Below are 24,104 nucleotides of genomic sequence, written 5' to 3'. Positions count from 1 at the left end.
TATTTTTTTCTGACTGCCGTATCACCTTCAGTCTTCAACATTTATGGATAGACTGTAAATTAAGAAAATGCGTCCCCATCATCCACATCATGGAAATTTGAGGAACATTATTCAAGTTGTGATCAAAATATTTTGATGTTGTAATAAAAAAAAAAAAGTTGTGATCAAAATATCTAAATATTTTGTTAAATGGGTCACAATCTGAAAAAAGTAGGTAAAGGACACTAATCAAATATCAGGTGCACAACTTCAGTGCAGGTCCACTATGATGATGCAAGAACATATTAAAAGGTCAAGCGGTCTTTGAGATTCCGCAATGGCAAAATTGAGCGATGACAAAAAAAAAACACGTTTTTTTTTTCAGACCGCCATTTGACGTTTAACTCTGTGGCGTATTATATAAATTTTGTAAATGTAGTTTGCACTAGGCCATCTAGAGGGCAATTTTGTTCTGATCGGACGAACCTTAGTCGATTTATGGTGAAATGTGTGAAAATGCCGAAAAAAAAACCTCAATCCTGCACACTTTGAATGCAACTTTTTATTCTGAAAATCCCATCGGGCTCCAATATACAGCTCAGACATTGGAAGAAATATGGGAAGAAAAACAAAACCCTTAACTGTGGTTTAGTTCTTCTTGGGGTCTAAGAGACACTGAAGTTCCATTAAGAATTGGGGGTACTGATTGTAAAAACAAACCCTACAACAGGTATAAGCCTCCCCCTATCCAATAGGGAGAGGCTTAATATCAGCAGAATCGGTGTTCTACCAACTGTAAAGTGACACACACACACACACACACACACACACACACACACACACACACACACACACACACACACACACACTTATTGCTTTACAATGCAGTACCTTACACACTCAGAATAATATTCATAAAATAATTTTTACTTTGTTTCAGTTATTAAAAATTTCATTATGTTAATTCTTTTCCTGAAAATGTCTGTTGTAGGCTATGATCTTCAAAAGCAACCCGTTGACATGGATCCAGGGAGTGAATTCAAACAATCCAGTTGTATCAGTGTTGTTATATGATACAATTTCCCCGGCGTTTTCAGGAATTCAAACCCAAACAAAGGACACTACTACAAAAAGGTTTTTGGGCCAGCATCTTTCATATATTAGGGAAAACTGCACCTTCCCAATCTGCAAGAATGTCATAAAGTTTAATATCACTGTCAATCGCACAGTTGTCTTCTTCGACCTTGTCCCACTAAGTATGTTGTCCTGGTTGGAAATATACATAACGTGGAATCGGGTTGTCACAGACAGGAAGTCTCCATATGACTGTGGCCTTAAAATGAACATGACATTTCGACAGTTAGAGATGTTGAATTGCAGTCTGATGCATAACAAGTCCAAAGCTCAACACTTTCCCATTAAACTTGACTATTTGATGCCTGGACAATATTGCATCACGATCATGTACCCAGGTATGCTTTAAACATCACTGGCAGCAACATGTTACTAATAAATACGTGACTTTCAAAATAACGTATGGATGCTAAATGAGGCCTTTTGTGCATGCGCTGTGTGAATGTTTACAATGAGTCGATTCTACTCGTCAGGCACTTTTAACCTGCTGATGCTGGCATGAATTGTGCAATTCAAATAGTCTTTTTAAACATAATTTTCAGCATTTAAATAAGTGAGAATTTTGAATGGTTAACCATAATTGTGTTCTTGAATGCAACTCAGCCTCACGGAAATATAGGCATACTAGAAATATCCTTGATGGAGAGGTGTTGGGTTCGTACAATTTCCTGTTGGTACATTCTAGCATTGACCATGGATATCACACGCGTACACACACATGGACGGACGGTTCTGCTTTCACCAATAGATGCAATAATCCAGTGTAAACTCTTTTGCAGCCCTGGAACCAAACAAAAAAATATATTCATAACAGCCCTCACATGCCATACTGCTCCAACTCCCCCCACCCCTCCCAACATGATTAATTGTAAATGAGTCAAAATTTGCTAATGCATTACATTGCCTTCATGGAATTCGGTACGTTATAGTTTTGACTCTTTTTTTTTGGATACCTTTTCCCAGTGTCGAATATTCTATTCCCACTATGTAGTTACATATCGTAGGACACGTCCGTAATAAAGTGCGCGGCATCGAAATTCATCGTTTGTCCGATTTTACATATCTTGTTCCGAAAAACGTTGATTCCGATACACTAGTTTTGTGACGTCCGCGTAGAACGCATTTGCATACCCCTAGTAGCCGTACTCACATACGTCTATTGGAATATTAATCGCCTTTCCCCCAGAGAAAATGTTCAGAATCCTTTGTTCTGCAACACGTTTCGCCGGAAAGATCGACGAATTGCTCGTATGGAGCGATGTTTCCTCGGTTCACGTGCGTAATATGTGTCCGTCAAAGTTTCACGGGGGAGCATAAATGATGATAAGCTTTACTATTTAGCTGCATTGCAACAAAGATATCAATTATATGTATTACATCGTAATTGTAGTATACCGGTCTGTATTAATCGCCTCTATTGATGGCCGATCGTGCAAAACAACTCCCGACGAAACTGATGATGCAGGTCTGTCAATTTCTTACGCACGTGAAAGTGGTCTGCAGGTCACGTGACCGAGGTACAACAGAAGTGATGATGCTATAGACGTGTGCCTAGTGGCACTGCACAAACAACACATCATTATTTTCCAATGAAGAAGCCCGTAATGGACGTGATATCTCTGCTATTATGTGAAAAACGGCATTTTATCCCCTCATATTTCGGTCAAACCTGACGCACGTTAACCCCACTTTTTTGGCAAACATTCTATATTTTCTTCGTTTTCCAGTGACTGGAAGCGTTTATTATGAGTGAAACCCAAAAATGTGGTATCAAATGATTCCAGAAGTGACGAATTGAGCGGAATTATTTGAATACGATTTTTCTGACCGGCTGTCACGCTTTTGTAACGCATTAGCGAATTTCGACTCAAATAGCATCATTTTAAACTCATCATGTACATACACAAGCCCCAGATATGTCCTTTCCATTGGTGTTCATATAAAAAATCTAATCAAGATAAAGAGTGCATTCACTGGTCGTGATCTTTTGAGGGTTGGAGGGGGTGTTGTTGAACACACGTCCCTCCACTCGAAGGGTTTGTGTGGGTTATCATCAGAGGCTCATGAGATTCTCATGTTACATGGAGTTGATCTTGAATTCTTCTTCTTCTTGCGTATGGCAGCTTAGCTGCCGGGTAGCTATCATTTCTTCGAAGCGCGACTGTGTTGCTGATGCAGTGCCCACTACCAGTACACACGGGTACTCATTTCAATGACCTCGGAAGGATGACCTGACCTGACCTGAGTCAACCCCTGGCGTATTAATTCAGCGGCCAACGGGGCTTGAACTCAGGACCCGATGATCCCAAGCTGCCACCCAAACACTAAGCCAACACCAGGCTCTGATCTTGAAATGATTTGCAAATACAACCTCCCTAAACTCCACACAGAAATATGTTATGTCCATATTATTAAAACGCTTACTTTTAAGAGGACACTGGAACAAAGAGCTTAATATGAGCAAGTATTGCTGTCATTAAGTTTTTATTAACTCTATTCTGCCATGTCACCCTGTCTCCCCTCCCCCTTGTACTCCAAAAATATTCTGACATCTTTCCATTTTCATGTTGCCTCCAACTTTGGAATTGTTATCTCCATTCAAACAAGTACACAGATGTAATTAATCTTTTAAAAGCAAATTGAAAACAGAACTGGACTAAGTAATTTAACTATGATGGAGGTTCTATGTTCGTTTTTCTTCTGTAGTATTTTTTGTTGTTCACACCAGATAATAAAAAGGAAACACTTTGTGTGTGACAAGATTTCTTTTTTGTGCAAAATTTCATCTGACATTTGTTTATGCTTGACAGGATCTAATAGGACCACAATTATGTTTGCATCATTTGTGGTAGCTTCTTGCATGTTGAAGAACACAAACAGTAATCAATGGATGAAGAACATGGGAGACGTAAGTACACAACAATGGAAATCTGAAAAGTTTCTCTTTTTAAAATTTCAATGATTGTTCTGTGAGTGGTTGGAGAAGGGGGACAAAAAAAATGATTGGACAGCAGGCTTTTTTTCACGACGAGGAAGTACGAGTGAAGTGGATGAAATGTCTTCTGAGATTAGGTCTGCTTCATCCAATTTGTTTCAAAATTGGAGAGGAGAACAAAGCAACAACTTTGTTTTGAAGAACCTGTTTTTGTGAAAAATTGTGGATAATCCCAACCACCCTAATCATGTGCAATACATATCAACTGCTACAATCCTACGATGTCTGCATTGCACATATACCCAACATGACTTTTCAGACATCACTGCCAAAACCCAAAGATAAGGTGGGCAGACAGGACCAATCTCAGATAGTCTATATTCTATATCTATAACATCCGCTGTCATGACTGCCCCACCCATTATCTTGGTCAAATGGCGAAACGGTTGGTCGCCAGACTGGCTAAACACAGGCATACGGAAGCCAGAAATGACCAATCCTCTGCCATCATCACACACGACTGAGCCATGTACCTTTGCAGGCCAGTACACAGGATTTTTGATTAGGGGGGGGGGGGAGGTAGTCTTCAAAAAGTTGGACCACTGAGAGCATGATCATGCTGCACCATCATGTCCAGCTGAGACTCCCGGAGATTAATGCGCACATGGGAAAGAAATGCTCGGCGCATCACCAGGGCGGTAGCACAGCACAGGGGTTTTATTCTCGAACTCACAACAGATACACGGACACAAACAAATTAAATTAAATGGATAATTTAATGACAGTAATCAAATATGTACAATGACAATAATTCAAATTATCATAATGAAAGAAAGACATGAGGAAATTACAGCCAAAATTCCTATTTGAGGTGCCTCTGCACTCAGACACACAATGGGTCATATAAAATAAAGAAATCCCTTTTCGTTCCTTCCCTTAGCTGAGTCCAGGCAATCTTTATGGACTTGACAATCGAACTGCGTCATCAGCGTGTGGGTAATTGCACCCCAAAAATGGCGACGAGCAATTCGTGAGGCAATATTAGACATCAGGGCAACCGAACTACGGTGTAGTTTCTTTGCCGGCCGTGCTTGCCGATCCCGCTCTCTGCAGAATGGTGCCACTCCATTCGGTGATATACACGAGGCTTCAATGTCTGTCTCTCATTACCAACCAAGACTCAATGGCCAGCGTCTTGCTCAACACGCGGCCAATTTGCGTCAATACGAATACAAGAATCACACAGCTATTTCGTTGTGCCCAGAGGAGAGTGAAGTGAGATCCTCTCCCCCCAGTCACGTTGCTCTCACGACTACAACTGAAGCCTCACTCTTCTTCATGCATCGAAGGAAAGCGAGCCATAATGCCCTGCTCTTTCGGCAACCGATCCTGCCTCTCTCGCTTCTCTCCCGCTTTAAGCCTTCGTCTCTGACTGTGTCTGTCTCCTCTTGCAACGACCTGCCTCCCCGTTCTCTTGCCAAGAAGCACTCTGGTTTTATTTGATCGCCTCCCTCACACCGAACTCCACCCGTGCGTTTGCTTCTCACTACAAGCTAGTTCACCCATCCTCTGACTAAAGTGACCTCTCTCATGCTCTTCTTCTTCCTACTCACGTCATGCACATCAATCATCAGCCTCGGGGGTGTGACTTCACCCGCGGTCACCCTTGGAGGTGGGGAATCTTCCTACTTGGTCATGTAGCTCGGATGTAATTGCCGTTTCCGTTACAAAAACGTAATTCTATCATTGCTGGTTTGCAATACAAAAACAAGGAAAAGGCACGGGGAGGCAATTACATACTGCGGGAAATTATCCTTAATCCCTATCCAATTAACACTGCACTACCCCCCATTTGGTGACAAGTAACACTTAAGCTCACAGTTTCCCTACTTAGTTTACATCGAGATGTCACCTACACATCCGCAGGCCAAGCAACTCCATACAATCCAATTTTTCCTATGAAATTTCTTCATCTACCCCACAAACATAACAGTATTATAAACACTAGTGCGGGTCCGTAGGTGCGGGCCCATAGGTGCGGGCCCGTAGGTGCGGTCCACCTATGCTACCTCTCTCTCGCCTCTCTATAATTATAGATAGACTAGCTGAAGCCCTGTCACAGACGGATTCCATTCCATGAGCCCAATATGACAACCAGTGGCGGCTCTTGTAAGAGCCGGATCCCAGTCGATGTACTCCATGGCCTTACCTAATGAGGCCTACAAAACGTCCTTGTACATGACATTTTTGGTGTACACTACTCCTTGTGAAGAAGTTCCCTGATTTGTGCACGTGTCTACTTTGACGTACACAGTGTCAAAACTTCTCAGGTCACAGTACCGAGAAAAACGTGACGCGACCGCAAGGAGGAGCACAAAATTGGTCCTTCAGTATCAATATATAGATGCTTCAGAGTTGAAGGTTGACTCTTGCAACTATGCGCGATGCACTCTTACAGGTACGAAGTTTCTTTCAGTCCAGGTCACAGTACCGAGAAAAACGTGACGCGACCGCTAGGAGGAGCACAAAATTGGTCCTTCAGTATTAATATATAGATAATCTATATAAAACTCTCCCCCCCCGCCCTCTCTCCTCCCTCTTTCGCACCTCCTCTCTCCCCCTCTCTTGAATCGTGACGCCCCCCTCTCTCTCTCGCCCCCTCTCTCCCCCCTCTTTCCCCCTCCTCTCTCCCCCCTCCTCTCTTAATGTATTCACAAATGTCTACCAAGCACAACAATGAATTCAAACCTTGGGAAAAAACAGCTCTCAAACCTTGGGAAACACTTGGGAACCAGCTGAAATGGAGGAAGAAGAACGATATCAAACTTTGAAAAGGCACATACTCAGGTCCCAGAGTCAATTGTGACCTCATATCAAAAAAAAAGAGGAAGCATTAACGTCATTCGTTACGTCATAGCACCATGTCCTGTCATTGGTTGACAGACGTCATTTGTCATTATTGGTTGACAGAGAATATATAGGTCGTTGTTGGTTGACAATATTGTATCACGTTATTCTTTTTATTACCGCCAATTATTGTGCTATTATTATTAATATGCTGTTATCATTATTCTGAGATATCTTTGGGAAAAAATGGCATGATAAGGTGATAAGGTGGAACGACATTTCAGCTGCGATATATACACCTTTCCAACACTGAAAAAAGCAATAAAATGGCCGTAACTTGGGAACCGCTGGTCCGATTAATATCAGACCTTGAACAGGCACATCCGCAGGTCCCCGGCAATATTCCTGGCAAGTTTCAATAAGATCGGACCGGCGGTTATCGAGAAACGGCGTTCGCAGACAGACAGACACACACAGACGTGTGCGCGCGCACACACACACACACACACACACACACACACACACACCACCTCGAATTATATATATATATATATATATATATATATATATATATATATATATATATATATATATATATATATATATATATACACACACACACGCACGCACGCACGCACGCACGCATGCACGCACGCATGCACACACACAATCTCAAAACATGTGGAGTGTGATGAGCACTCACCTGATCCCCATTGGACACTGTCCCACACCAAAGCGTCACTTCCAACCCAAAGGCCTCAGACATGTAACTCTATCAAACAAACAAAGATCACATGGTCAACATCAGTTAAACATCAACCAGAGCCACCGATCCAGAATTTGGGCTCATTTGACCTCACCAGGATGGCATACCAATAAATATCTAACCAATGATAACCACATTCGTCGTTTATACATCAGACGCACTGCCTCACTTATGGTGAGCATCGCTGCAGATGATCTCACATGGAAAAACTGCATAATCCGCAAAGAGCAACCGTCCGTCTGCCACTCAGACAATTGTTCCCACTCATGCAAAGCATTCAACCAGAAGGCGTGTGATGTGATCGGCGGGCAAATCGAAACATGTGGAGTGTGACGAGGACTCCCCCGATCCCCTCCCCCTTTCTTCTTCAAGCCCTCAATTGCCCCAAACCCCAAGTACTCAACCCCAATTCCAACCCCCAAGTCCTCAACCACCCCCACTTTCCAATATCTCAATCTCCCTATTCCAACTCTGTGCACCCTCACCCCCAACTTTCTGTCCTCCCCTCCCAATTTCCTCCTGTTCTTAACAACATACACAAAGATACACAGGGAACTTCGGCGCATGAGAAGGCCATTTGGCCTATCATGCCTGCGTTGTTCCTGTCCCCATTTGTTTCAAACAATGTTAAAAGTTAATGAAGATGGAACATTAAATTCACAATTACTTTCCTCTTTCTTTCCTTATCCTTACTATAATTCACAGATCAGTGTTTGTGTGTTTGTTTGTTTGTCACACCACTCCTACCTGCAGGATATGCCTGATGTTGGCTTAATTGTGGCATCCCACACAGCTGCGGTCGCCCCCTCCTCCCTCCCCCTCCCCCAAGTTCCCCTTATTGATGCGGAATCCTGGGGAGGGTACTTCCTGGCCTCCCCAAATGGTGCCTTCAATGGCACGTGGCGTGTGAGTCCATCTCCTTGGCTACTCGGCCCGCCCCGTACTTTCCCACCCTTCTGGGTTTTTTGGTCCGCCCGGGCCTGGTACACACCCAGTGCCGGGATTCCCTTCCGACAATTCCCAACACCCAATGAGCCACACTTCCAGCCTGTCACTAAACTCTTGCACTCTTGCAAAATGAAACTTTTCCACAACCAGCACAGGAGTGGCAACTTGTTCCAAAACATCTGAATCCTCTCTACCTAATGCCAATAAAGGCAGGGATTCCTCTCCACAAGGGGTGCACTTGCTCCTCTTCATACACATCATCCTCATCCATTCAATCAATCCCAAAAAACAAAAATCCGCCATGTGCCTCATTCACCTCATCACATCAACGAATTCCTCTCTCATTCCAAACTCCGTCGGGATTGAGAGAGGAAGAAGAAGGAAAGCTTTAATCTACGTCTGCTCATTATAAAGAAAAGAAAAATAACCCTGTATGTCAGTTCAAAACAGAGTCCTCTAATCCCTCGAATTTCGAACAGTCCCTATCAGCCTGTCTGCTCACTGTCTTTTAAATAACTTGCCCCTGCTGGCCCATGGGAATTCCCCCACACAGAGCCAGCAGCCGAAAACGCCATGCCCAACTCATGTACCGCGGGCCTACCTCGGGATCCATGCAGAACCCACAGAGACCCGCAGCAGTTGTCACCAAGTCCAGTGCTCATGCTATACTGTGATACAAACCACCACGGGACCTGGGAAGATTCCGCAGCTGTCACGCCCACCCGGTCCGTGTGCACTACACGAGCCGTGCTCGCTGTGCGTCTCTCACAACCCTCTGTTGATGGACAGAAACTACCGACCTTTCTGCGATGTGAAAGTGATAGTCCCATCGACTCAGCTTCATCATGGGAGATTCCAATTATCTTGAAGGTCCGGGTTTCCACGCCGTTAAGCTGAGCAAGGGGTGAGGCAGGTTCGCCCAGAGAGGAAACCCATACCCCCCATCAAACTGTGGATGAAGGCCTTGTAAGTGAATAAGAGTTGATGTATGCCAATGGAGCACTTTGCATGACGGATGATGCTGAGACGTGGTTTGCCCAAAGAAATTTTGCTTCATATTTAATACTACCTTGGAGTGTGTAATATAGGCCAAGCACAAGAAACCAAATTACCTCCTCCTGTTTCTGTCTCTTTGTTATCTGTATTAATGCAATAGCTGTACAGTGTACATTGTAAAAGAGTATCCTACTTCTGCACTTAAATGCGCTTTCTTACACAATAAATAACATAAAAGAAAAACATAAAACTAATTTTTGTCTTTCACTTACAGATCCACCCAGACTCGACAAGAGACAATGTCATCTGCAATTTTAAAAGCAGGTTTAATGATTTTCCTCCAGATGTTGACACACCCTGGTTCATGATTACAGACATATTTGTTCCACCTAACACTATAAACTTTCTCACGGTTTTTGAAAAGTTTGACCTGGCAAACAATGGTGCAGTCTTTGGCTCTGTCATTGCCATCATCTTGCTGTCGTTGATTGTGGGCCTCTGGGCACGCAGCACCGACTTAAGAGATCGACGGAAGGTAAATTCTAGTACATTGTGTATATTTTATTTTGACACAATTATTGTTTGTTGTGATTGTAATACAATACAAGGAAATGACTGTGGTATGCCCTACTAGGGCACTTTCAATGAAGACGGCTCTCGCTATTCCCTCTATTTATGCAAAAAGACTTTATATTTAGCAAAATATCTCAAAAAGTTCTGGTCGGATTCGGACGAAACTTGGTGGACAGGTTGGGCGTGTGACAACGAAGAATTGGTTCAATCTTGGTGAAGATCCGGATCCGGAATCAGATCCGAGAATTTTAAATGCGATTCTTCACCATTGAATGATAGCATTAAAAACTCGATGTAGCACGATATCTCAAAAAGTTTTGGACGAAACTTGGTGGATATGTTGAAAAGGTCTGACCAGGACAAATCATTTTATTTTGGTGAATATCCGAATCCAGATACAATAAAAAAAATTAAGTTTTTCAGGTTTTTTTGAGATATGATAAGATACGAGAATTTGAGATTTTTTAGATTCGCCGGATATGAGAATCATTCAGAGATCGGGCCAAAAACGATACACAATATACAGTGTGATATTTCAAAATGTTGTGGACGGATTTGGACAAAACTTGGTGGATGAGTTTGTTGGGTGACAAGAACAAGCCAATTCGATTTTGGAGGTCCAAAACAGGTATTTGCTTTCTTCTACCAAACTGCACACACAATTTCGATGACACTTGACCACAACTTTCATAATGCGTGTTTTACCAAAGTTTATCGACCACATCAAAATCTGCACTCATTGAGGGGGTCTACAGTGGGGGGATGTTGACACCCCCTTCCCCCAAATAGGCATTTCTTGTCTCCTCCGAAACTACACACACAATTCTGATGAAACTTAACCAAAACATTCATTACCTCTGATGGACCAAAATATATCGACCAAATCAAAATCTGTGCTCATTAAGAGAGCTTGGGGGGGGGAGGATTGACCCCTCCAAAATAGGTTGTTGCTCTCTTCTCCGAAACAACACACACAATTTATATGAAACTTGACTATCGAGAGCGTTCCATCATCGGGGTCGGCAGACCAGCTAGGATTTGTAGCGGGAGGACAATTGATCAGCTGATTATATCAGTCTGGGCCCAGATTGTCACCCGATAATTAGCACACTTGATATGCTGATGTAGGGCATCTTTCATGTGTGGCAAGTTCTTTTCTATGCCACATGAGGTGCAAAATATCTTATAGCGAGCAGTGTTTACCTGAGACTGGGTTAGGAGTCGGTATAGGTGACAGACAACAGCTTCCAATTTACAAAGGAGAGCTGGAGCGCATTCAAAGGATCTCCCAAGCTGAGCTAGGGCTTGTGGGGAATCTTCACTTGTTTTCATCAACTGATGGACTGTTTTTTCCATTGCCTGAGAATGAGCTGGTAGTATCACACTCTGCAAAACAATGTAAGCCCAAGATTGAGTCTTTCAGACCCACAGAGAGAATGCTAGCCACTGTGGTGATGTTGATCAGCTTGCGATTCTGCTTGACACTTGTTGCAAAGAACAACTTTTCCATGCGCTCTGAATGAGCTATACAAATAATTGCAACGTCAGTGTCAGGGCTTCTTATTACTGCAGAGGTGTGGGTGGCACATGTATGCACAGCATGCAAGATGGGCCTGTTATCAGCTTCTTCATGATCATACTCCAACTAGCTCTGCGATGGGTCTCACATCAGGTTTGCTACGACCTTGGAAATTCAGTTCCCTGCACTCAGCACCATCTGTGATAAACAAGAGGAGAGTTTGCTTCAACACACTTTCTTGCCAAGTCGTAGCTAGAAAGGGAAGCAGCTGCTCTTTGTGTTTTTCTTGATCTGAAGAATTTAGTCCACTGCCGTAGTGTCTGTTGCTCCTGGTTGTATATAGTGAGTTGTGCAGTTGCACTCTGGCATTGTCAAGTTCGCTCCAGGCTCTTTATACTTGTTTCAAGGTACCAGTCCCCCACAAAATCCACTCTTGTTGCATGAAACTCTCTTGCTCGAGATATCAAACAATGAAGTATCATGGCAGAAAGTTGACTGAAAGTTATCGGTATTTTCGTATCAGGTAATGCCTGTATGAGTGCCATTGCATCCACCATCAGAGCGGTGTTGTGAAGAGTTGCGTGATCGGACAATGCTCTGGGAACGTCTCTCTCGATGACATATAGAAGAGCAGTCTTGTTGGTTTTGCACATGGCACGATCTGAACTAGCAAGGGGGAAGAGACACAGCACTGAGGAAGTAGGAGAACAGACTTGAGGTCTATTTCTCGGCTCTGGCTGAATACACTCTCGACATCAGTGTACACTATAATTATGTGCTACTCGCTAGCAGACGCACACACAGACACTCACGATAATTCAATTACCATTTTGTGTCATGTGATAAGCTGCAAGTGCTAATCTGGGAAACTAAACAAAACAGTGATCTCACGATAACAGCCTTGAAGTACCGGCATTGATTCACGAGAGGACTCGCGCTCTACCTCCAGCAGGTGTATTATTGATGGCTGGACACAAATCTAGTTCTTTTAATATGTAATGTCGAGGCCCGTATAAGAGCTAACACACAGAACGTACAACAAGGGGAGCAGGAGACAAAAGGGGTGGGAGAGGGAAGCGCAAAACAGTGGGGAACAGAGAGAGCAGGGGAAGGAAGCAGCTTTGTGGGTGTGACGGGGGGGGGGGGTAACTTTGAGAAAGAGGAGTGAGGGGGGATTGGAGGGAGAAGGGTGAGAGGAGATAGTTGAGGGTGAAGGGTTAGGGGGGAGTTTTTCAGAAAGATGGGAGGGGAGACGATGAGAGCAGGCATGGCCAAGGGGTAGGAGGAGAGGTAGGTAGAGGGTAAGGATGAGACTTGGTCACGGTATGGTGAAGAAGGGAGCGGGCAGGGGGAGGCATAAGTGTAGGATTTGTAGCAATTCCTGTGGTATCTCAGTTCGTTTGCGACACAGTCACCTCTTCGTGTGTGAATAAGAACACTTTCATCATTCTTCTGCAAGGCAGCCTGGTGCAAGCTTCCTAAACCGATGATAGACAATGCTCAGTCAGTCTTAGTTCACACAGTTCAGACACAGCCACTATCACAACCACTATATAATTGCAGAACTGTGATCTCAGGAGTTTACAGAGTCTTGAGAAGTCGTACCTGCAGGCAGTGACGCAGCTTTTGAAGTCTTTTCAATGGTTGACTTCCCCTTAGTCCGCACATTTATTTATTTGTGGGCACAAATGACACAAATGTCTGGTAAAATGTGTGCTCGACGGATGGCAGAAGATGAGCAGAGTCTCTTTTGTTCTGGTCCATCTGTTGAACAACATTTCTTGAACTATTCTACAGTCATCCCGCGTTTATCGCGGGGTTTACGTTCCAAACCCCCCGCGAGAAGTGAAAATCCGCGATGAATGGACGCCTCCCCAAAAAATGCCTTTTTTTTTTATAAACGCGGTGTATAAACATGATTGGGTTTGATTTATATCGAATGCATAATAAACGCTGGGTGGTGTATTAACACGATTGGGTTTGATTTATATCGAGTGACTATTAATCGCTGGGTGGTGTATTAACACGATTGGGTTTGATTTATATCGAGTGATTATTAAACGCTGGGCGGTGTATAAACACGATTGGGTTTTATTTATATTGAGTGATTATTAAACGCTGTGTGGTGTGTAAACACGATTGGGTTTGATTTATATTGAGTGATTATTATACGCTGGGCGGTGTATAAACACGATTGGGTTTTATTTATATTGAGTGATTATTAAACGCTGGGCGGTGTATAAACACGATTGGGTTTTATTTATATTGAGTGATTATTAAACGCTGGGTGGTGTGTAAATACGATTGGGTTTGATTTATATCGAGTGATTATTAAACGCTGGGCGGTGTGTAAACACGATTGGGTTTGATTTATATCGAGTGATTATTGTGGTGGAGTCTGCGGGCCTATGGGGAAGGGCATGGTGATGATGCATGGTGGGCGTGATGATGGGAGGAGTGGCCGTGGGGATCAGTGTATCGGCAAGGGATATGAGGTGTGCGCGCCGCCTGAGGCGTCGTAGTAATGCTGGAGTCGTCCGGCTCGTGCGTGTGCATACGAATAAAGGAGAGCTGCCGGGCAGAGTACGCCCGCGCTCGTACTTGTACAATACAGCCCGGCTCGACTGTCCTTCCGCTCGTGTCTACCTGCTGAGCATCTTCCATTTCAGTACAGTACAGTTGGCGACGAGGATCTTCGGATCGGCGTGTGCAGGGTCGGCAAGTAACCCGGGCGGTTCCAAGCTACGGAGCCAAGGGTCTCACGGAGCATGGCGGAAGGTCGGGGCACGGCACACGGACGTGTACCCGTGTTCGGGGGAGATGAGTTCGAGTTGTTTTCTGAACAGTTGGGTTGCTACTTTCGGGCGAATGATGTAGAGGATGAAGAGAAACGCAAGGCGATCTTGCTCGCCTCGCTATCAACGGAGCACTACCGCCTGCTGAGTGATTTGGTGGCTCCAAATAGACCCAGTGATGATGTGCTATCCTTTCAGGACATCGTGGCGAAAATGAAGACCCACTTGGTGCCGGAGAAGTCGTTACATCTCGCGCGGTTCCAGTTCGATCACCTCGCTAAGGGTGGCGAGGAGCGCGTTGCGGACTTCGTAGCACGGGCGAAGCATTCGGCTGTGCCGTGCAAATTCACGGCAGAGGAGCGTCCGACAAGGCTCAGAGATCGTTTTATTTCTGGTCTGCGAGACGCAAAGATGGTAGCGGCCATCCTGCGATTAACCGACATCACATTCGACTCGGCGGTCGTGACTGCTTCGTCTGTCGAGCAGACACTCACGGATGTCCGCGCCATTGCTGGCCAGGACGTAATGAGTAGCTCCAGCTGGGGCATGTCGGCTAATCCCGAGGTCCACGCGGTGAGCGCACAAGTGCCGCGAGTCACGCAGCCCGGAGTCCGAGCGGTGGCTCAAGTGCCGCAGGTCGCACGCGCGCCTGGCGGTGCGGGACGAGGGGCACCGCAGCACGGTCGCACCGGGAGCGAAGGGGCACCGCAGCACAGTCGCACCGGGAGCGAGGGGGCACTGCAGCACGGTCGCACCTGGAGTGAGGGGGCACCGCAGCACGGTCGCACCTGGAGCGAAGGGACTTTCCGCGGCTGCTGGGGGTGTGGGGGTCCGCACCTGCGACAAATGTGCCCGTATAAGAACACCGTGTGTTTGCATTGTCACAAGGTGGGACATTTGAAGCGTGTGTGTCGGATGGCGGGGGCCTCCGTTGGGGTCTTGGATGACGAGGTGCGAGAGGACCCCAGTGACCTGGAGATCGGCCTGCAACCGGGGCCTGACAATGCCGGCGAGCCAGAGCGGGAGATGCAACCACGGTTGAGTCTGTTTTCCGTTGGTTCGGAGATGACGACGCCTTTCACGGTTGAGGTCGAAGTGAATGGCCAACCTACTGTGTTTTGCGTGGAGACCGGGGCGGCAGTGTCGGTCATGGATGAGCGGGCGGCTCGTGGTCTTCGCGGTATTCGCCTGGTCAAGACGGCCTTGTCGTTATACACGTACACCGGTGAGGCGATTGCACCGCTTGCGAGGGCCGACGTCTCAGTGCGCTACCGAGATCGACGCGCCCGGCTCTCGGTGTTCGTTGTACGAGGGGAGGGGCCCCCCCTGTTGGGTCGGGACTGGCTGGCGCACCTCGGACTGGGTCTCCGGTTCGTACCTCCAGATGTGCCAGTGCCCTCTTCGAGGCCTTCGTCGAGTACCGAGGGCGAGGCTGTGGCGGGCGGCGAGAGCCGTATCAGCTCTCGCGATGAGTTCCCGCGCTTCGCTCGCGATGAGTTCCCGCGCTTCGGCAGGGTTCGTGAGGCAATGCGCGTCGGTGTTATGCAGGCAGCTTCGACAGGTGACGGTGAGCCCGTGGCGTTAAAGGGAGTCGCGAGTCACAACATCGAGTCGACAACCAAGAAGCGGACTCGTGATGCGGGTTGTGGGTTGTTGTTCATGGCATATGTGTTTTTCCTTGCTCTAGTGATGCAGTTTAACGTTGTTGAAATAAATGCCAGCAGTTCTCGTGTAAAAGTGGATGTGGCGGAGATCAGTCAATGGGAGTTGTATTATGATCAATGTGATGTGGGGGCTTCAGGAGCGGTGGTGGCGAATAAAAAGGTTGGGTTGGCCGTCCATTGTCCCGGGCTGCAGGTAATTGCTTTGTCATGTGCTGGGATTTTATCAGAAAAGCGCGCTGTACGGAAAAATGAATTTACAATGCTTCGGATAATGTTCGTAGTGATTTATAACGAGCCTATGATTGCAGTGTGGGTTAAATGGAGTTGCTCCCGTCTCGCTGCCGTGTGGGTCTCGGAGATCGACTCGGAACCAAGACTGGTGCCCTGGTCGGCGTTACCCCCACCTCTGATTGCGAGAGCAACTCTCTGTGATCGCTCAAGGCCGTTGGGACGGGCGTTGGCGTCTCAACTGATTGTGGTACGTGAGTTGTTTTGGCGCATTAGATGCATGCAGCCAGCGGCGCTGTTCAGCGCCCCCGGCCAAGGTCGATCAGGGCTGGCGCCACGGCTTCCAGATAGCGGGCTGCCGGCCTCGGGGTGTTTATCTACGTCGGGTCTGCCTGGGGGGAGTGGGCCAGAGGCGTTTGATGGGGCCGGGGGAGGTTGGCTCGAAAGGTCGTCACGACCTCGGGGAGGGGCATGTCAGCATGGGCCGCCTGGGGGCGTTTTTGCTGCGTAGTGCTGCTGTGCTTCTCATTTGCTGCTTCATATCGGTAACACGGTCAGAGTGGGGGGAGGGGGCTTTGTGCACCTCCGTCTTTGGAACCTGGCCTTTACTGCTCCACGCGCTCGCATCGACACATTATATGATGTGGTGTGCTATTATACTTCGCTATTTTCATTTTATTTTTCATAGTTTTAGGGGGGATTTTCATTCATTGATTATTATACGAAGTCCTTCGTGTTCTGTATGCTTCTTATAATGGTACTCATTTACTAATCATAGTTTTAGGGGGGAGGAGTGTGGTGGAGTCTGCGGGCCTATGGGGAAGGGCATGGTGATGATGCATGGTGGGCGTGATGATGGGAGGAGTGGCCGTGGGAGTCGGCAAGGGATATGAGGTGTGCGCGCCGCCTGAGGCGTCGTAGTATGCTGGAGTCGTCCGGCTCGTGCGTGTGCATACGAATAAAGGAGAGCTGCCGGGCAGAGTACGCCCGCGCTCGTACTTGTACAACACAGCCCGGCTCGACTGTCCTTCCGCTCGTGTCTGCCTGCTAAGCATCTTCCATTTCAGTACAGTACAATTATTAAACGCTGGGCGGTGTATAAACACGATTGGGTTTGATTTATATCGAGTGATTATTAAACGCTGGGCGGTGTGTAAACACGATTGGGTTTGATTTATATCGAGTGATTATTAAACGCTGGGCGGTGTGTAAACACGATTGGGTTTGATTTATATCGTGATTATAACCTGGACCAGCAACGGCCTCGGTCGACTGAAGTCGCCATGTTGCGTTGCCAATCCGAATTCACAGATTGAATCTATTAATTTGTGCCGAATTTCTCACTGGAAACAACATTTTTGTCCAGCTTAATAAGAAGAACAGGATTTTCATTTCACTAACAAGTCTCCGCCGCCCATTATCACTACCAAGCTAATATAAGCTCTGCAGCACGAATCAATAAGGTGAGTGAGTACGAGGTGTCGCAATTCTCATGAATGATTATCATATCATATCATATGTCATGTGATCTGATGATGATCAATGTAATGTGTATAGCTAACCCCCTATGGCCTATAATATTTGTATTATTATAGGCCATAAGGCGGTAGCTTTCAGCTACCCCCTATAATAATAGGCCTTATGGCCTATAATTAATAATATATTGACCAATCATCAAAACATTGAACAGACATCGGACAACCTTAATAAATATGATCTATAATCTACAGACTAACCTATGGCCTCCTATTTGTGGTGTACTAGGTATATTATATGTACTGTGTACTGGGTATTATATGTGTATATTATAGAGGGTAGCTTTCTGTAGTGGGTCGAAGCATATTGAACCAGTACCAGTCTCATTAATGTTTTCATGATTGATCAATATATTATAGGCCATAGTGGGTAGCTTAAAGCTACCCCCTTTGTGAGTAGCTTAAAGCTACCCTGTATGGCCTATAATATATTGATCAATCATGAAAACATTGAACAGACATTAGACAACCTTAATAAACATGATCTATAATCTACACACTAATGAGACTGGTTTAATATGCATTGACCTATAGAAGATGACGATCAACTATTATAATCGCAGTAGGTTGAAACATAAGATATGTCGAAACCTCGGAGAAACACTTCAATGCAAATGGTTAGTAAACTATTGATGTGCAAATAGGATCAGTTTGCTGAATTTTTTCCTGATGGGTTTATCTTTCAATCCCAGTGTTCATGGTTCGAACAACATGGTGGAGACGAATCTTTGTATAGCACTCACAGATGTGGTGTATGAGAGAAAATACATGATTACAGTCTGCCTCCGTCTCAAACATGTGATCACTGATATCAAGATAGATATGACCCCCTAACCCTAAGGCACGTAGGAAGCAAAATGATTTTGGGGGTAACATCGGGTTAGGTGGACCGCGGAGCCAGGACCCTCGGAATAGGGAGGGCCTGTGCCCCCAAATGGACAAATATTGTGAGCTACCTGCCCAACTATTTACGCAGCCACAGCAGTTGATGGGGGGGAATGAATCTCCGGAAAAAAATTGAATTCTAGACGCCTGGAAAACTCATTTCCGGCGTATTCCTGGATAATATCACTTTTTTACATTTTCTTTCAAATTATCGACTGTACTTTGCCATCATTTAGATTGTTATACTGACGTTTAGCGTTTAAATCGTAACTTCTTTAAATAATACTCTAAAAATAGATTGGCGATTGAAAGAGAAAAAAAGCATCAACAATCGCATTCTTACCGATGAAAGGTGCATGTGGAGCTCTTCCCAGACTTATTATTGCATCCCAACACCACGCACTGTGGAATTTTTACGTTTACCAGTTCAAAATACTGGCAAAATAGTTAAAACTCTTAATGCATCTACAGGTTTTTTGAATTGCACGCGACAAGCGAGTGGCAAGGCAACATGGCCGCTGAGCCATTTCCGGTGACTTCAGTTCTCACTGCTGCGAGTAGATGGCATTGCTGGTCCAGGTTATTATAAGAAGTCCGTGGTATAAACACGATTGGGTTTGATTTATATCGAGTGAATATAAACCTTCCTCTGGTGCTTCGGTTCCTTGCCAGAAGCCTTAGAAGGTGCAGGGCGTTAGGACGGCATCGTTGGGCTTGGAGAAAAAAAACGTAGAAAATATTCGAAGTTCACAAGCGAAACTGACTTTGTCTCGTGCGTTGTGTGACTGGTCGAGCGCCACGCATTATAATTTATTGCTTAAATAATTTATATCTTGTATACTAGTATGTGCCAGTAAAAAAAAAATAATAATAATAATAAATAAATATTCAAACCGCGAGCAACAAACAACAACCACACAGGCCGTTTCTTCGCTCTCGCGTGCCCGTACGTGCGTGGCCTGGAAGTTCGCATATTATTCGCAGTTACGATTATTCGCTATTTAGTTTTAATACCCAATTATTCAATTAGCGCCAACGTATTTTACCTTTTCGCAATGTCGTGGCAAGGAAAAACAAAAAGAGAAGAGAGAGAGAAAAAAAATTACTTCCTGGTTCGGAGCATACCAGCACTCTGATGTTTCCGAAATGTATGCACCGTCTAATATGAAAACGATCATAACTTGGGGCATTGTGTTCATCTATAAATGCGCATAAGAAATCGAGAAATTATTAGAATACACGAAGTCATCATTATCCGGAAGCCCGTACGTTGTAACCCGTAATGGGGAACGCGACTGAGCTTCCCTTCCCCATCGGCCACGCCCATGCAACAACGTGTCTTGTCATTGGTTTGGTAAATAAATGGCGATAACTTGGGAAGCTCTTGTCCGATTAATATCAAACCTTGAAAAGGCACATACTTCCTCATTTGATTTTGTATCTGTTTATTTGAAATACAGATTTCAAAAACGTTACGCTGTTGATATGGTCATGGCATTGCGGTTCAGAGGTCACAGACACCAACTGACAAAGATCCAATTTGAGTGGTAGCTGCCCTATGCGTTTGTCCAGACTTGTGAAGCTCAAAGCTTGGATTGTAGTCGTTAGAGGACGCGCTGGGTTCGGCACCATGAACAAATTATGTACACCAAAGGGAAGTTAACCCAGAAGATGCGCGCATAAACCACCCCCCCCCCCCCGACACATCAGACTTACCTTGTGCTTCTGCGCTCTTTCAATTTTGCTTATGTTGGTGATCCTGCTGTAATACTGTTGATGAAAAACATGATCACTGGTCAATGGTCTACTGGCTAACTTCTGAGCAAGACTTCTTTCAGACTCCTTCTGAGTATCTAGCCAACCATTAGTCCGGGGGCCAGGAGGACCCACCATGCACCCCCCCCCCCCCTCAGCATTGATTGGGACTAATATTTTCTTACTTATTATGTAGCTGGTGAAAATTTATAACATGTACCCAAAGAATAAAGTGTCACGATCAACGTTTTTTGGGGGAAAACAATACCGGCTTTAAAGCAGTAGAAATTGCATGAGATAGCAGGGTGGGTAATTGGAAAATGAAAACCCATCACTTTTTCCCCTCCAGGGTGTCTTCTTTGTCAATATTTTAAATCAACAAATTGATTTACTCATAATTTCAACCTTTGGAAGAGATTTATCAGCTTAAGATACTTTTATTTAAATTGATATGGCCTCCATCTCAAGTGGAATATCTCAAGAACATTGAAGGTGTTGTTCCAGAAGAATTAGAAATGTTCTTTAAGATTGTTTTGTCTAGCAGTAAGGACTGTGAAAACATCAGTCAATGGACTTGTGTTGTCCATCGGTCAGGACATTTGTAGAGGGGCTACAAATGGGAAGTGGACGATGCCCAAACATATACTGCTGTATATGACACTTCGCCATATGTTTTGTAGTGAGGAGCTACTAACACTGATAAACAAGTTTGGACATTGTGAAGGGTATACAGGCAATGTAGATAGAGTGTACAGGGTGCAGTGGAACACGAGAAGCAAGCGTGCCAGCATCAACTCCGCTTTATTACGCAACCAGAAGGACATTCCTGCCACCCCTAGCGGGCGAAGCATGATGTACGAAAACCCAATCACGTGATACAGCACACTCCTCCCCTCGTAAAATGACAAGTCAAATGATGAAAAGACAATCATAACATGACCACCTGAAACCCATCAACACTCATAATCCTCCAAGTACCGTGGCCGCACCCTGACCCGCCTCGGACGGGCAGCGCCGCCAGACAGTCCAGGCTCAGACGCCTCCCGGCTCGGTCTAGGTGACACCCTCGCCGGACTCGCGCCATCCGTAAAACCGACCGCCCCCGGCCGACCAGCCTGCCCGACGTCCCCGGGTAGGACAGCATCAGGCGAAGACCCCCTGGGCGTCGGCACATCCGGCCCTGGCGATACAACGTCAGGTGCCGGTGACATTACAGGTGGGGGTCCCACATCGTTCGGCCCGGGGAGGTGTGGGGGGATGACGCTGAAGAGCGATCATGCATTTGGTCCAGGTGCCGCTTCCACACATCCCCACCATCAGTCCGCACCATGCAATTCGCCGGCCCCAGTACCACAGAGACCACCGCCGGCACCCATTTGGAACCATGGAAATAATCGCGCACCATTACCCGCTGTCCCACATCGAAGCCGCGCAGCCGCGTCGGACGCGACACCGCCCCACTCCCCGACCCACCAGATCGCAGCAAATCCAGTCTGGACCGCAATGCCCGTCCATAGAGACGAATGGCAGGCAAATCACCCGTGACAGGATGAACTGTGTTCCTGTAATGGAGCAAAAAGACATCGACCACCGTTTGCACAGGTGCAACCCCCCCCCCCCCCCTGCGCAAAGCCCGTTTCAACATCTTAACAAACGACTCAGCTTGGCCATTCGTCTCAGGATGATACGGTGCGGACCTTAGATGTCGAATACCATTTTGGCGCATAAACTCATCAAATACACCTGCGATGAACTGCGGACCATTATCAGAGACCAGGATCTCCGGTAACCCTTTATTAGCAAAGATCGTCCGCAGTTTCTCTACTGTAATGTTTGCTGATGTATGCTGCATTACTACAACCTCCGGCCATTTAGAGAATGCATCGATCACAATCAAAAACATTTTGCCATTAACCGGCCCCGCAAAATCTACATGGACCCTCTGCCAGGCTCTGACTGGCGCAGGCCATAGTCCTGAAGCTCGACGCGGGTTATCAGCATCTGTTTGGCACGTGGCGCAACGCTTAACCAACTGCTCAATGTCTTTGTCCAACCCCGGCCACCACAACAGGCTACGAGCAAGACTCTTGGTCTTCACGATGCCAAGGTGACTGACATGCAGTTCTTCCAAACACCGCTGCCTGAACTTCGGTGGAATCACCGTCCTCATTCCCCACATAACGCACCGTTGGACCAACGACAGCTCCGATGCGCGTGACGTGAAAAGTTGAAATGCCGGTGTCGAAGGCAGATCGCTCCAATTCCCCGTATAAATCGCCTGGACGACACGGGCAAGCACCGGATCACGAGACGATTCCACCGCGACCTGTCTGGCCGTGACCGGCCCGCTTTGGACCTGGCCCAGCGCGAACACATCGACCCGGTCGGCCAACTCGGACGCAGCTGGACCCTCCGCACACGGCAAGCGTGAGAGCCCGTCGCAGTTAGCATGCTTCTCAGTGCTTCGGAACTGAATGTCATATTCGTAAGCACCCAGAAACAGACACCACCGCTGTATTCGCGCGGCCGCTACCACCGGCACCCCGCGTTCGGGTCTCAGGATGAATTGAAGCGGTTTGTGATCCGTCTGCAAAGTGAAATGCCGCCCCAGCAGGAATTGATGAAACCTCCGCACACCCCAGACGAGGCTGAGAGCCTCACGCTCGATCTGGGCATATCCCCGCTCTGCTGCGGACAGGGTCCGGGATGCAAAACAAACAGGCCGCTCAGAACCATCGTCCATCCTGTGGGAGAGCACTGCCCCGATGCCATATGCAGAGCTGTCGCATGCCAATAGGAGCGGACGCGCAGGCTCGTTGTGCACGAGGACTGTATCCTCTGTGAGCAGCCGCTTGACGCGGTCAAACGACGCCTGGTGTGCAGGCCCCCAAGCCCAGCGCTCGTCCTTCCTGAGCAACCGTGTTAATGGCGCAAGTTGTGAGCTGAGCCCTCACACGAACCTTTGGTAATACTGGGCCATACCAATGAACGAGCGCAGCTGAGTCTTGTCGCGAGGCGGTGGCATGTGTTGAATCGCTTCCACCTTCCGAGGACCTTTCAACAGCCCCTCCGGCGTGATGATGTGCCCGAGGTATTCCAAGCGCTGCTTGAAGAACGCGCACTTGTCCGTGTTCAAGCGCAGGCCGCACGCTTCTAGCTTTGTCAGCACTTGGGCAATGTTCGCAAGATGCTCGTCCGCCGTTTTCCCCGCAATGAGCACATCGTCCAGGTAGGTCTGAGCGGGCAGGCCATCGCAAACCTGATCCATGGCTTTCTGCCACAAAGCTGGGGCCGAAGCAATCCCAAAACAGAGTCGGGTATATCGATAGAGTCCTTGACACGTGTTGATTGTCAAAAGCTCGCTACTCCCGGGATCCATCGGCAGGTGAAAATATGCATCACGCAGGTCCAGCTTCGTGAAGTATTGACTCCCCGCCAATCATGCATATATTTCATCGATTGACGGCAGTGGATATTGCTCCACGCTGAGCCCCGGGTTAACCGTGGATTTGAAGTACCCGCACAATCGGACATCTCCATTCCGT

General features: G+C 46.5%; 1 protein-coding gene and 1 long non-coding RNA gene across 2 annotated transcripts in view; one reads left to right on the top strand and one right to left on the bottom strand.

The window, feature by feature from the left end:
* The window catches only part of LOC147010963 (uncharacterized), a 118,907-nt gene extending 109,035 nt beyond the window's left edge, over positions 1 to 9,872 (bottom strand). Inside the window, exons 1-2 of the long non-coding RNA XR_015052555.1 lie at positions 9,211 to 9,872; positions 7,599 to 7,667 (exon numbers count right to left, since the gene is read on the bottom strand). This is a non-coding gene — a long non-coding RNA (uncharacterized LOC147010963). The remainder of the gene's footprint in view (positions 1 to 7,598; positions 7,668 to 9,210) is intronic.
* LOC147010961 (polycystin family receptor for egg jelly-like) overlaps positions 1 to 24,104 on the top strand; it is a 179,844-nt gene that overhangs the window by 48,776 nt on the left and 106,964 nt on the right. The window contains exons 10-12 of the mRNA XM_085860453.1: positions 971 to 1,451; positions 3,924 to 4,021; positions 9,880 to 10,140. Coding sequence (XP_085716579.1) covers positions 971 to 1,451; positions 3,924 to 4,021; positions 9,880 to 10,140 — 840 coding nt within the window. The remainder of the gene's footprint in view (positions 1 to 970; positions 1,452 to 3,923; positions 4,022 to 9,879; positions 10,141 to 24,104) is intronic.

The sequence above is a fragment of the Eptatretus burgeri genome, chromosome 16, assembly GCF_056783735.1.
Source record: "Eptatretus burgeri isolate ZD-2024b chromosome 16, Ebu_testis_v1, whole genome shotgun sequence".
NCBI classification, from domain to species: Eukaryota; Metazoa; Chordata; class Myxini; order Myxiniformes; family Myxinidae; genus Eptatretus; species Eptatretus burgeri.
The sequence above is the reverse complement of the archived record's forward strand: the minus strand, read 5'-3'. Positions and strand labels throughout refer to the sequence as shown.